The 15,113-nt window shown below is 41.0% G+C and overlaps 1 protein-coding gene and 1 long non-coding RNA gene across 3 annotated transcripts; both read right to left on the bottom strand.

The window, feature by feature from the left end:
- Positions 1–476: 476 nt before the first annotated feature.
- LOC119691856 (polypeptide N-acetylgalactosaminyltransferase 1-like) lies at positions 477–11,860 on the bottom strand. Of its 2 annotated transcripts, XM_048621907.1 has the most exons (12): positions 11,445–11,855; positions 7,665–7,847; positions 7,082–7,238; positions 3,807–4,011; positions 3,449–3,537; positions 3,174–3,301; positions 2,647–2,822; positions 2,326–2,462; positions 1,944–2,117; positions 1,668–1,737; positions 1,279–1,435; positions 477–720 (listed from the first exon to the last, which is right to left on the bottom strand). In XM_048621907.1, exons 1-12 carry the CDS (start codon positions 11,761–11,763, stop codon positions 650–652), a joined length of 1,866 nt encoding a protein of 621 aa, XP_048477864.1. In that variant the 5' UTR covers positions 11,764–11,855; the 3' UTR covers positions 477–649. The 2 variants fall into 2 exon arrangements, 1 of the variants encoding a protein (XP_048477864.1); XR_007266403.1 differs by lacking the exon at positions 477–720 and having other exon boundaries at positions 1,376–1,435; positions 1,946–2,117; positions 11,445–11,860.
- A 1,739-nt stretch (positions 11,861–13,599) lies between these two features.
- On the bottom strand, positions 13,600–14,901 carry LOC105384265. The gene is made up of 3 exons (XR_007266368.1): positions 14,647–14,901; positions 13,756–14,360; positions 13,600–13,622 (listed from the first exon to the last, which is right to left on the bottom strand). It is a non-coding gene; the product is annotated as an uncharacterized LOC105384265 (long non-coding RNA).
- Between the last annotated feature and the right edge of the window lie 212 nt (positions 14,902–15,113).

Here is a 15,113-nt window from a genome sequence, read left to right on the forward strand (position 1 = left end):
AGGCGGCTATAACTTTCTCCACAACACCCAAGGTTAGCTGGAAGAGAATGCTGTTAGCCTTAAGTTCGCCTATGTACATATTTAGTATTGTGAAATAAAGTATTTAATAATAATAAGGCGGGTTCGGGAGTTTTCTGGATCATTTCAGATTTTCTGATTAAGTACCTACTGAAACTTTATCAGTTCTATTGTATTTATCGCTGCCATCTTGTGAATGTCAAGAGTCATTCATTACCATTTCACATGGATGTAATAAGTAGATACTTAAATACTTCCATGCCATTTCATTACATTCTATTGTTATCATGAAAGGTGTGATAAGAAAGAACACTCGTATGATAAATTGAGAGCGCAAACCACCTGCCTCGGTGGCGCAGTAGGCAGCGCATCTCATAATCTTAAGGTCGTGAGTTCGATCCTCACCCGGGGCATAACTTTTTGGACAAATTAAAACATATCATCAGTTATAATAAGATATTTTATTTACTACATAAATAACATTTTAAAAAATATATCTGAGTAAGTGGGTACTTATAAAAATTTACAGATATCTTCATTATAATTACCTATAAAGAATTAAATAATGTATAGGACTAGCAAGACGTGAAAGTTATGTACTACAACACATTTCATATAAGTACACCGATCATCATCTAATACTCTGTAAGCTCCTCAGCTGGTCCTGTGTCTCGAACAAATCGCCTGAAAAGAAATCGTAATCTACTATCAATTATAAATCTATTCTCAAGTTCCATCATTAATCATCATCGTCATCAGCCAATAATCATCCACTGCTGGACATAGGCCTCTCCCAAGGAGCGCCACAACACTCGGTCCTCGGCCTTACTCGTCCGGCCACTACCGGCTACTCGCCCAAGGTCGTCGCTACAGCGGGCAGGAGGGCTTAATCTGTTGTATGAATATTATTGGTATGGGGTACCAACAAGGATTGCATTAGGATTGCAAGAGATTTTGGCTACCGATCAAGTTCCTAAAATCAGTAGCCGTGGGCGGAGAAGAAACTGTCTGGCATATTTCCAAGAACCGATGACAGTTGGTGCTAGACACAGGCCTCTCCCAAGGAGAACAACATCACCCGGTCCTCAACCTTCCTCATCCTACCACTCTCTACCGGTCCTCTGGATTTAAAATCGTCGATTCAGAGCAATGGAAGCATTCCAGTATTAAATTTGTTTTTCTACAAAGCTTTCCAAGACATAAAACTGAATACTTGCGTTAGGAGCCAGCACAAGAAGAAGCAGAAGACCAACAACTAACTCTCAAGCGTGCGGTTCCCCGTGAAGTCGAAGCTCCAGCTCATGTCCGGGGCGTCATCGCACGGCGCCACGGCCAGCTGGTGGTCCTCGTACTGCACCGCCAGGAGACACATGTGCAGGTACTCGTGGATGAGCCGCCCGCGCTCGTAGCGCCAGAACTTGGGGAGGAAGCGAAAGTGAAGGTTAAGTTTTAAATATGGCTTCTTCTTCAACCTATAAAATAACATAATTATAGAATTTTATTGATGGTGGCCTACGTTGCCTCTCTCAAAGCAGGCTACATGATGCGATCTAAATCTATCAGCGTCTAACCTTTACCAGCCACCCTTTACATAGGTATTGTACGTTTGACGAGCCGTGGGAAAAAATATATGGTGTGCTTTAACTTACCTGGTTAACATCTGGCTCATCTTCGTAGGAGCATGCAACCGCCTTTACTATGTGAAGCAGTGTCTTAGATCTACAACAGATAAAGTTATGGAAGTTTACACTAAGCCTAATAACTACAAATAAAGCCGGTAAAAATCCACTGCAGGAGATGTACCTCCTCAAGACTCGAAGGTCTTTGCCATAATCTTTAAGTTTGGAAGACTGGTTGCAGATATGTATCAAGTGTGATTTTGTGTAGTGACACAACTGGATCCCAAGACCAAACATATCACTCACACCTCCTGCACCGTTGTGAGACACCTCCTCTCGTTCCTCAAGGTGCCGGCGGCGGTGAGCGACCAGGCCTGCAGCCCCCGCAGCGGCGTGGCGCAGGCTTGCAGGGAGGTGGAGGGGATGCGCGCATTGAACTCGCTCACTTCTACACAGGTGCCGCTCGCATTGTTGCGGAGCCTGGGGGAGGAAGGTGGAGGATTATACAAACACAAATATGCTCATGACTGTAACCCCCGAAGGGGTATACAGAGACTCATTTAATAAGCGAGCCATCCGTTTTTTCCCAGTAACTACAATATGATTTCACGTCATAGGTTGCGAGCCGTATAGTTTTTGAATCGAGTACAATGCACTGTGGGTTCACTTCTATTTATTTATTACCTACCTGCCCCAAGCGATGACATCCTTCATGGGCATGAACTGGTCCTCGTACACATGGTCCATGTACCACTGGAAGCTCTTGCACTGGAGTCTCTCCCGGAGACGCTTGCGTGACGAGATGTCACCGATTATTGGGTTGTTCTGAAATTACTGGACACATTATTCTTCTTCCTATCGTCGCCTGCTGGACGTAGGCCTCTTTCAAAGCACGCCACTCAAAGCAATCTATAGCTTTCCGTATCTATAGCATTATATAGAAACGCTAAGACTTTATCGGCAATACAACAATACTGGAGTAACCATAACATCGTCAAAATAAACGAACCCGATACTCCGGATGATACAAGTAAAACATCTCCCTGTGGTGGTCCATCCAGACCTCGGCCAGCCGGGCGGTGTTGAGTAGGTGCTGGTCCAACCACGGCACGCGCCACTCCAGGCGCAGGCTACGGTACACGTGGCCCACGCGCGAGCACGGCAGCATGTGGATTGAACCGCCACCTGGAAGTAACCGCAAGTTATGTCCATTTCCAACATTGAAGAAACGAGACCTAAAACCCTTCCTTCGTTGGAAAAGACCCGTGTTCCAGCAGTGGGGCCGTGATGGGTTGTGATGATGACAAAGGATGACAGCTAGGGTTATGCTAGGTAATTGATTAATTTTCCTATCATCGCTATCACGGCTTGGGTTATGCTAATTCATTATTTTTTATACAATTGCTATCGTTTTAAATGTGTGCCGAATACACTAGAGGATCCCGGATCCCGCTAGAAGCTCGGACTGACAAATTTTAAGCGACCAGGATGGCAGGAAGTTAGTTATTGAGATATAAAAACGTCTATAAAACTAACACATCCAAATCCTGAAAGACATCTCAAGGTTCTCTCCCCCCCAGTCCTTGAACTGGTCGTCGTAGTCGCCGAGCTCGAAGAAGTACGAGCGATCCATCGCGAATAAGCCTCCAGCCATCACCGGAGTCCTAAAGCACAATAAAATTGTAATGAAATGAGTATATTGTAAAAAGTAAGTACTTAAGTATTAATTAATACTGCTTGAGCAAGTATAGGTATAGGTAAGTAGCAGCTGTGGTAGCAGTAGCCTGTCTCTGGATAATGAAAGTCAATACCTTTTTGGCATTTCATCTCTGTTTTCACGGCGCATGTTTCCAACAGGCAGAAACCATATAAAGTTGCCTTCAAAGTCGAAACCACCAAGCTGCAAATGAAAAATGAGGTCAATTTACTCAACTAACCCACAAATAGTATCATTGTTAAGTCAATCCAAAATAAAATAACCAAATGCTCTCAATTTAAAGTCCCTGAAGGCTTCCTACGCACAGGTAGGAGGTTTTACTTAGCGCCTAGCGAGTCACCAAGCGAGTAGCTCAGTAAAACCAACGTTTTAGAATCTTCGTGAACGGCCGCATCTAGCTAGTCGCAAGAAAACCTCCTGTCCGTGCGGACGTGGCCTTAAACGTGGCTTACCTGATCACCATCCCCAATAGAGTAGTTCAGGTCCCAGTCCAGCGTGTCTATCTTGGGCACGGCGACCGCTGTTCTATCATCCTTCACGAGCTGCAGCAGTGGACGCAGCCAGTCGCGCTGCCCCTCGCAGTGCGCGTCCAGAAACACCAGGACCGAGCCCGTGGCCTGTGCTGCGCCTACAGAGCGCGCTGTCGCCAGGCCCATGCTGGAGAAGCAGAGCATTTGGTCACACTAGTACCGAGCCTATGGTTGCGGCAGCATCTAACGAGCGCGCCATGTTTATGGTTAGACCCATGCTGGAGTGGGAGGAGGAGGATGGATATGGAGTGGGTATCATATTTAAAAGGGTGGTTAAAGGAAGGAGAAGAGAAAAGGTTATTGGTCGGGGGGTACATCCCGCCCGTCATCCTTTAACTGCCAGTTTCTATATCTCTATCTATACATAACTGGTAGTTACTTTCATACGATTTTGACATAATCAAAAGTAACAATCTGTCAAAATCGTATGAAAGTAACTACCAGTTATAGATAGATAGAGTTATAGAAACTGGCAGTTAATTGTTAGCGTCAATTCACACGTACCACAACCACACCACGTCGCAGCGACAAAATGTGGTCAAGCTGTGGTTACGTGTGAATTGTGTGACAGCGGCTTTTTGCAGTTGCGTTGTGGCAGCGACAAAATGTCGATGTGGTTGCGTTTTCGCTGTCATTGCGATGTGGTAACCACGTCGTCGTGTGCAGTTAATACGGAAAACAGGTTGCCGCGGTGCCGCCGCCGCGTGGCGGCGTTGCCGTTGCGATGTGGTTGCGTTGTGGTTGCGATGTGGTTGCGATGTGGTTGCGATGTGGTCGTATTACACAGGTGGTCGACAACAACGGCAAAATGTGGCACGTGTGAATTGGATTATTCATTGTCAATACAAAATATACGCCCGACCACATCGCGTGGTTGTGGTGTGGTTGTGGCTGTGGTGTGGTTGTGGTACGTCTGAATTGACCCTTAATGTTGCGGAGATAAAACGAAAACGAAGTCTGAAATCTTCAGCGATGTGCTACGTAGATTCGTAGCATCGTAGCAGCGTACTACGCCGTTGTCGTAGCAATCTCGTAGCCTCTTGTAGGTACTCGTGGCGTTAATATTTAGAATTTATTTCATAAACATGCCTATAGCTTGACAACTTCGTGCGCGACCCTCCTTGCGGGGTGAAAGAAGTGGCGGGGGCGAGGTAGCACGACATTTTACACACGGAGAAAAGTGTCCCCGGATAAATCTCGCGATAACGTGTCACTATTTTTGACGTAATGTAAGAGTAAATTATGTTGATCAATAAAAACTAGTTTCATTATTTAGGGTGGATTCGACCAAGCTCGAGTAACTTTTTACTCACGAGTAAACTACCAGTTACTCGGGAGTAAGCAGATTTTGCATTCTACCAAACCTCGGCCAAACCAAGATTTGGCACACGGTTCTACAGGAAACCCTCGAAGATTATATAGTTGTCGGGGAGTGGGCACGAGCTAGCGGTGGTTGGTCCATGATTCGATCAGCCAGGTCGTTGGTATCGCCATTCATCATCACACCCCAGAAATAAAGGCACAGATAGGTAGTACACACTCGATTTATTCGGAATTACAGATCAATGTTACAAAATACACGAGGATGCACTTGATACAGTTCGATTAACTTTGATAGCGAAACGTTGTGATCTCTGCGGAAGGTGCATAACCGACCCGTTCTATAATTCAAATCAGAATTACAGTCCGTCCCCGCTCAACCGACTACCCACCTAACCTTTTTATTTTTTAATATGCACCGTCCACAGATTCCACGCAAACTGCCAACATTTCAAGTGACGATTTGACGTTTCGATTAATCGAATAAATTTAGTAAACCTAATTATAAAGCAAGGTAAACTCAAAATCTTCTTGAACTCCGACATAGTTCTATAATGCGATTTCATCTATTTGCGAAATTATACGATTTGTTGTTTTTGACGTTATTTTATTGACGAATCATAGATAATAATAATATGATTATTAAAATTCAAAAGGCAAATATTCCAAGAATTGTGGCGGTTCTGGCCTCAAAACTCATCCTAAGACTAATGGTCTCAGGATCAGTGGTCTCTTGTGCGTCGAACTCAGATTATGACAGATTTTACAACACATGTGGCCGTCTTGACTGCTCGGCCGAGACTGCCGTAATAATGACGTGCAGTGCACGCGTTGTCCTTCCCCGCTACCTATCCCGCTACCCGCTGTCGTCTTGGGTACCTCGTACCCTCCGCGTCTGTCACCCCGCAAGGAGGGTCGCGCACGAAGTTGTCGAGCTATAATGCCTCGTTTAGAAGTTATAGTATAAGTGACTAATTAATAAAAATACTACATAATAGCCATGTACATTACTGCACATATTGTGGTAGCATTTGACTTCTCTACGAGTATAATTATTGATGACATATTCAGCTTTAAATACGAACAAATTTCCGTGCACAGCTTTCCTTTCATAGCTTATTATTTTAGCCTGTAAAGCTGTGTAGGTAGTTCCAGTAACCCCCGCACAGATGTCGCGCGCTGGCGCCTCGGTACATCGCGGTATGGTTTGGTTTCAGTTTTCAGTACATCACTTACAGGGACATTCCGCACATCAAGACTGCTTTTGAAATATTATATATTTATATAATTTATATAATTATATAATATATTTATAATAATTTTATCACCCTTAATTTGTCTATTTTTTGAAGAACGGCGAGAATAAAATTCTCTTCCGTTCTATTAAAATATCTAGTAACTACTTACATAAAAATTAATTAAGAATATAGTTAGTGAATAGTGAAGTCAAATCAGTAGGTCAAAATAGTATAGATGCCTTTAGTCAACTCCTGTGGCTGTAGGTATATACATATTGTAGAGAATGAAAATGGAAACGTTTCATTTTCATTTTGTATATTCTTAATTAATTTTTATGTAAGTAGTTACTAGATATTTTAATAGAATAATACAAACATTACTTTAAAACGGACTAGGTTCTTAATGTTAATGTTAATCTACAATTTCCAGTGTTCTCCACTCGAGAACTTGTCTACCCCAACAACCTCGATTCTTCGGCAGCTATAAATAAAGTACACACAGACACTTCAACTTCAAAGGCCTATTGTTCATTGTTCCTAGTTTATAAAAGTATTTTTTGTATGTTTTAATATTTGTGGTGACTAACAAAGACATATAAGTATTCTATTCTATCCTCCACGTTATCTAAGTCCACAAACCGTTCCTTCAGTCGGATGAGCCTGACCCGGCGCGGCAGGCGCGTGTCGACGTAGCGCTGCAGCGGCGCGCCCAGCTCCGCCAGCGTGGAGTTGTCGTCCACCAGCAGGACCTCCTTCACGTACAGGTACGGGTCTGACGGGTCTTGGCCTGGGTAGCCTGTGGAGGGACGACGGGTGGTGGAAAGGTGGCTTTAGTCACTGAGTCTAGAAGGGTACTCTATCAGTAAAGTTCTACATGGGAAGTGGTATTCAAGTAAAAATTACAGTGATGCTGAATTTGCAGTGCAATAAATTTACTTACATTTGAATATACATGGAATTTTATTTATGAAAATACTGACAGGAGTAACAGGGATAACTAAGCCGGAGAGTCTCATACTTTATTTGCATTCTGCTGGGTATTGGGAGGTAAGAACAGCTCTCACAGTGATCTTAGCAGTCCCTTACTTCCTCACATCCCCGAAGTCACAAGACAGTTGAAGGAAACCTACTAACACCTTATAAATACTCTTCAAATCCTTTAACAACAGAAACCTCACGAGGTTCCTAAAGAACCTCAGTGACAGTAAAGAGTAGGTCTCACCCAACTCCCCGCTCCCCGGCCGCACCAGCCCATGCCAGGGCTGGTCGCGGCGGCAGGCCCCCAGCGCGTTCCACACGGTGCGCAGCAGCGTGGACCGCTGCTCGTTGTGGAAGATCACCACCACGGAGGCGGAGGGCAGGCTCGCGTCGTACCGGAGCGGCAGGCAGGCCGGGTGGCGCACGTCTGTGGATACGTGAAAAAGTAAGGATAGCGGGCAAAAATGTATCCACCGACCTACACGACACGACATAGATCGGAGCCCGTAGTATAAATTTTCATCGTGAACGTGTAGTAGAATTCATCGAGTTGCAGTGGCATCGAGTGGCGGTTGGCAGCAGAACTAAAATTTTCCTACAAATCGAGTAATTTTACTTCACGTTCACGATGAAAATTCATGCTAAGGGGTCTTGTCGTTATTGATACGTCATCCTGAAGGAGTCTACACACCAAACCCGCCGACACAGCCCGGCGGCTTGGTGTCGGCGACCCAAACCCGCCAACCCGCCAACATGTGTCATGGGGCTGTGTCGGTGAGTGTCGGCGGCAAGAAATCAGTACAACTTTTTTAGTACTTGCACGCGCGGGTACGAGTCGCCGACATGATTCTTGAAACAAAGTCGCCGACACCAAGCCGCCGGGCTGTGTCGGCGGGTCGGCGGGTTTGGTGTGTAGAGTCCTTTAAATAGCGGAGATAAAACGAAAACAAATGATGAAATTGTCGCTAAACTGAAATCTTCAGCTGTGCTACGCAGATTCGTAGCCTCGTAGCAGCGTACTACGCCGTTGTCGTAGCAATCTCGTAGCATCTTGAAAGTAGTCGTGGCTAATTTGGTGCTTATTTCATAAACATGCCGAATTGCCTGGTTATTAAGTTATAGTAAATAAAATTACTACATAACAGCCATGTATACCAACTGAATACTGTACGAATTTTCCCGGAACAGGTTTTCTTCCATAGTTTATTATTTATGCTCTGAAAACCCTGAATTTCCCTTGACCTGTATGAAATAGTTCCAGTAACCCCCGCACAGATGTCGCGCGCTGGCGCCTCGGTACATCGCGGTATGGTTTGGTTTCAGCTTACAGTACATCACTTACAGGGATGAATCACACAGCAAGACTGCATATATTTAAAAATATGTTTTTTTCTTGATAATATAAAATAGATCTTGTAGTAAATATGATACTTTTTGAAGAACGCCCAGAATAACGTTCTCATGCGTTCTAGTAAATCTAGTAAGTATATTAAATTAAGAATATACTTAACTAAGTCAAAATCAGTAGGTAATAGATGCATTGAACTCCTGTATATACTGTAGAGAATAATACAAAACGTAGTGTTTTTTTTTCCTCAGTGAATACAAACATTACTTAAAATACTAAAAAAAAAATAATTCCATAGTAAAAGTCACGTGACCAACAAAGTTTCTATGGAAAATGTTTTTTTTTTCTCGAATTTTCAAATTCTGATTTTAGTTTCGGGCTTAGATATGACATGCTGCACATGTAGGTTTCGGCTTAGTATACCCTTTTTGCAACACCCTGTAGAAAAGGATAATGTAGGTATCAAAGTCAAAGTCAATAATTTTTATTCATCGTATAAATATAAAATTTTCTGATGAACGTCAATTTTTACAAACTACTCTCCGTTCGGATAAGGGGGGCTCTTTCTGTCTAAGGAGAAGAACGGAGGCAAGAAACTTCTGAGCCATCTTTTCAAAAATATCTTTATCTAGCTAGGTCTGTTTGTTAATTGTTAACATTGTTTTAATAAGGTTTTATTTAACCATTCTCAAATTGGTTTCAATTCAACCGATTAAAAGTTGCAACGTAAAAGTAGTTATCGATATCGATCCATCCATCCATTCCATACTGGATATTGCCTTTCCAGCAAAAAGTATTATAACTAGTTACGGCTACCAGCAATTAACTCAGTGTGTGAGTATTGATGCGTAAATATGTATACCTACCTACTGAGTGTTTTGTAGATCTTTACAGCTGGAAGTAGGTAATTTCATGATACACCAAGTTTGCCAAGGTCATTATAACAAAAATTGTTCAAATCGAATGACCTGCTTTCGGAGTTGCACCTATGAAACTCTCCCTGTATAAGTACCTACTTAACTAACTTAGTCGAATAAAACATGGATTGTTTCCCAGTGGGAAATACATAAGGCCCGTTGAAATATGCATCTGCATCAAGCAACAGACATGAGAAAGTATTATTAGTAAGTATGTAGTTTAGTCTCCTGATGATGAAAACCTGCTGAGTTGCTGACAACAATCAACAACACACCAGTAAAAGTAGGATGACCAAATGGTGAAGTACTTAGTGACATGAAATAGTCGCTAAACTGAAATCTTCAGCGATGTGCTACGTACATTCGTAGCTTCGTAGCAGCGTACTACGCCGTTGTCGTAGCAATCTCGTAGCATCTTAAAAGTACTCGTGGCGACTAGTTATTATTCTGTGTCTTGGCGTTAATTTAGTTCTAATTCATAAAACATGCCTTATACATAGCACATTAAGGAACATCTATGAAGCATTTGAATACTCTACGAGTATGATTATTGATTACATTGAGCTTAAATACATATTATGTACGAATTTTCGTGTTTCATTTTGTTTAACCTGTGTAAAATAGTTCCAGTAATCCCCGCACAGATGTCGCGCGCTGGCGCCTCGGTACATCGCGGTATGGTTTGGTTTCAGTTTTCAGTACATAAATTACAGGGATACTTCGCACAACAAGACTGCATATTGATAATATATAATGTATAATGTACATATGTATATCTTCGTAAAACATGTTGTTTTAACACAAAATATATATATCAGGTAAACTTCCTATTTTTGAAGAACGGCGAGAATAACTCTCATACGTTCTAGTAAAACTAGTAAGTATAAAGTATACAAAACTAAGAATAAACTTATATGGTAATACATACATACATTGTAGATGCATTTAACTCCTGTAGGTATACAGAGTGTTGCAAAACGTTGAAATACTTACTATGATAATTCTAATGATTTGATGAGAATGCACCAGATTTGTATGATTGATAAAAGAACACCCTGATTTATGCCGCGCGTGTAAGTAGGCACCTCATGATACACCAAGATTCCCAAGGTCATTATATCAATTATTTTTCGAAACGAATAGCTCGGTGACCTGCTTTCGGATGTGCACCTATGAAACTCATCCTGTATAAGTACTAGTTTAACTTAGTCTAACAAAACATGGATTGTTTGACTTCACAATCATATTGATCTTTTTATTCCGTTTTTGCACACCCGTACTTTTTATCTTTGTACCTCCTGCGGGTTGACTGGCAGAAAATGCTTTTAGCATTAAGCATTAAGTGCTTTTAACCTGTTGTACATTATTACTATTGTAAATTGTGCAATAAATTATAAATACCTACATAAGGCCCGTTGAAATAATTATGCATCTGCATTAAGCAACATAACATGAGAAAGTAGTGTGATGACCAAATGGTGTAGTGGTTAGCGACCCTGACAGCTATGCCGAAGGTCCCGGGTTCGATCCCCGGCCGGGGCAGAGACATATTTGTACTCGGGTCTTGGTAGGTAATATTATGTACTTAAGTATAGTTATTATAATGTGTCTATCTACGTATCTGTGTAGGTAGATACAAATAACAGCTGTCCGATGACCATAATATTACAGGCTCTGCCTAGTTTGCAGTCGGATAGCGGTGTCTAAGATATCCCCACATACAATATAACTACTTATTATTATTATTATTATTAGGTACCTGTAAAAGTCCTATTAAACGGAATGACGTCACTCATTTCGCTCTGGTGGATCAAACTCCTCGCCACGTCGCGCTTCATCAGACTGCTGGTGAAGCGCTTGCGCACCAGGCCGCCTATGAGCTGGTGGTCCACGCGAGACTCGTCCGCCAGCAGCTGCTGCTCCAGCGCGTCGAGGTGGCTGTGTCTGTCGAGGAGCCGATGCACGGCCAGTGCGGTCGCTGTCAGCGCGAGGAGGAGCAAGGGCTTCCATCTCCTGGTGAGCGTGGGTTTGATGGAGGTGATGAGGTAGGCTCGTTGAGCTTTGTATAGGTTTCTCATTGTTTGTTAAGTTTGTTTTGATTTCATATTGGCTCATCAACCAATAATCGTAGTGTTCTTTTCTCTATGCCAATAATATTCTAGTCTATGATCAACCACACCACCACACCCATACCACACCACAACATTCTGACCACAGAGTACTTTGTATTATACTAGAAATAGAGCGCCATCTTGCGAGGAAATCGTGGTAGCACAGTTCAGTAGCGCCATCTGCATTTGACGAATGGGAACTAATCGTCGTATACATACCTACCTATATACATAGTTATATAGAGTATTGATAGTAGGTAGTTAATAGTATGAATGAATGACTGCTAAGGAAGGATTACGTATGCATTCAGATTATTTGTTTATTTCTACAATAACTCTGAATGCATACATTTTAAATAATAAAGATCTTAGAATTTGTAGTGTATTGTTTATTTTCACAATAAAATATTTTTTTACTATTATTAATAGTAGCTGAGGTAGAATTACTTTAAAGTAAGTATATTAATTACCAAACATTTACATACTTATACAGGGCAAAGATTCAACAAAAACGTTACTTATTCCTTACTTAAACAGATTAAATAGAAATACAATTATAGTCATTTATATACATTTGAAAAAGTGGTAACATCATTCAACCATGCCCCCAAAATCTGTAAGAATGTGTAATGATCAAAAAATGAGTTGGTAAAATTTACAAAGTTGTTTGTCTCGTATAAACCACTTAATGTTAACGTCAACATAAGTAAATAAATACACAGGTGGCTGGTGACCGTTGGGGTAAGTATACTCGAGTTTACGGGTGGAGTCCACGTACAGGAAAGCGTAGCGTGGGACTTTCGTCGACCCGTTGGACGGTAGCCGCAAGTAGTGGGATGAGAAAGGACAAGGCCTTAACAACAAAAACCAATGAATGGGTCCAATTATAATTTTTAAGGCCTTTTTGAAATGATGTTTTTGCCATTATTTGGAATTTGTCGTTAAGGTCGTCGATATCCCTTTTTCCATATAAAATTCTATTAATTAGTTTACAATAATTGTAAATAAAGAATCGACAAACAGCATTTATTAGGAATTGAATCAGATTCTCCTTATGATTCTCACAATCAGATAATTTATTAAAATCTACTAATATGCAAATCACTGTAGATATATATTGTTTTAAATTACACACACACAAACACACACGTTTCTGCACCTGCCAATAACGGATGGTGGCATGTTTTACATGTTTTGTAAATCTTTTTCGATTTTTTGATAAAGTATCCACTTACATATTGTAAGGGAGCCAATATTTTAGGATCCTTCTTTGATTCCATTGACTCTAGTTCTATGGATAAAATATTAGTCAAAAGCACTTCACATGATGAGACGTCATTGCCTTTGCAGTCTTCATCAATCAAGTTTATAAGTGCTTCTCCTAAATCTTTTTCACAATTCCCTCCCGGGACGTGGACACTGGTCAGGCTATTCATTAACAAGGTCGTAAATGCTGACTCAAACCGCTCCGGGGTCGGGTTGGTGTTGCGGCATCCGTGGGATCTTATGGCACCAAAAAAAATTTCAATTGGGTCTTGGTTCAGGTGGCGCATCCAAATTGAGGTTACATTATGTTCCATTTTAATTTTTTTTATAAAATCTCCATTCCTTCCAATGTCCACAACCAACTATTAATTGTGGGTACCACTTCCTTTTTCCCTGCAGCAGTAACAAATTTCATAGATTTTAATATTTTTCTTCCTTCGTCCCAAGTTTTGCGGTGAAGAGATGTTGGTGTTGCTGGACCTAAAAGCGGCTTTGCGAAACGCGTCTTTTTAATAATATATCTGCAGTCTCCTTGTATTCTTCAGGGAGTATTTTCTTGTCTGAAAAAAAAAGACGATAGTTATTATTGTAAGGTCAGTTATGAGATCTTCAATACAACTGATGTTTATTTATAAAACAAAAGGCATCCTTATTGATTTAAGTAATATATAACAGATATTATTAAATAAGTACCTGCAAGGTATCCCATGTTCGATGCAACAGTTGCACTGAATACTTGACTTGCATATTTGACTTTCATTTTTCCAATTTTTTGGGGAACAATGTGGTTGTTTGTCAATTTTGGTACAAGCCTCACACCTTTGTAGCCAGGATTTCCCCATGTAGCTGCTGCAAATGCTGTCATTTGGCTATTTTTTGTTGTCCGTCCATTTCATAAACAAGATTTTTTGTTAGGAGATTATTCCTTATCCCCTTTAAAAGATGTGGGGGGTCGTACAATGGGACTATCTCATTTCCATCAACAACAAAAATATTATCTTTTGGGCATCCACCTCTTCTCAAGTAATCACCTGTTGTCTCGTCTATCAGATATTTGATGGCTTGGCGATTATTTGTGCCTTGATCACAAACAGTAGCAACCACCTTAAATCCAGCTTCTTTCAAATTTTTTATATTTTCTTTGACTTGGTGGGCAAGTTCAGATCCCTTGGTTGCCCCTGATGAAAATGAATATGATATTGGCTGCTTATAATTTTGTGCTGTTGAGACAGATGGAACATTCAGCAGATGCTGTTCATGAAGCAATGGTGTTTCCACTGTTGTATTTGCGTTGAGGCCTGTAAGATAAGATACAAGTAATGAAAAATTGTTCCTATGGCATTAACAATGTAATGTGTAATTTCTTAATTTGATGTAATCTCAGATTATGGAAAAGTGGTTTGCAAACCAACTATATTATGATGTCTGCGAGTCAAGTCTCATCAATTCATCACATCTCCACTGCTGGGGCACGGGTCTCTTTCCAATGAAGGAAGAGTTTGTAGACCTATTCTACCACACGGGCCCTGTGCGGATGTGAAATACACTTAGGTAAAATCGAAAATAACTGAAAGATATACTTACAAGGCATGTTCATGGTTGGCACAGCTATGTTGCTGAGTCTATTAAACCTACAATGGTACTTCTCTTCAAAATGCATGCGACAGACTCTTCGATTCTGGTATATAAAATTGTTCGTCAATTTTAAAATATCTCCACCAATACTGTTAACCCAGATCATGAATCTATCTAGATCCTTTGATTTGATGGGTTCGGGAAATCATGCAGGGCATTTTCAGAACCTGTAAATTTTAAATAATTAACTTTAATGGTGTACAAATAAAGAATATCTATCTATATAACTATTTTAGTTTAAAAAAGTAACTGCTTTTCTATAAGTGATTTTGTAAGATAAAAGCATTATCTAAGTAGTAGGTGGTTGCGGTTGATATCAAGTAGTTTGTCGTAAACAAACCTGCAGTAAGTAAATGAACAGCCTGGAATACAGCACCTCTTGTACGACATGTTCACTACACATAATTATAAACACA

Source organism: Plutella xylostella, chromosome 2, assembly GCF_932276165.1.
Source record: "Plutella xylostella chromosome 2, ilPluXylo3.1, whole genome shotgun sequence".
Classification (NCBI taxonomy): Eukaryota; Metazoa; Arthropoda; class Insecta; order Lepidoptera; family Plutellidae; genus Plutella; species Plutella xylostella.

What these genes read in the sequence shown, in the direction of transcription:
- LOC119691856 (XM_048621907.1), bottom strand. Translation starts at nt 11,763, where the DNA reads ATGAGAAACCTATACAAAGCTCAACGAGCCTACCTCATCACCTCCATC. An exon ending in GCCGGGGAGCGGGGAGTTGG is followed by an intron (nt 7,239 to 7,664) that starts GTGAGACCTACT and finishes GTCCCTCCACAG; the next exon opens with GCTACCCAGGCCAAGACCCG. An exon ending in GGGGAACCGCACGCTTGAGA is followed by an intron (nt 721 to 1,278) that starts GTTAGTTGTTGG and finishes AATTGATAGTAG; the next exon opens with ATTACGATTTCTTTTCAGGC.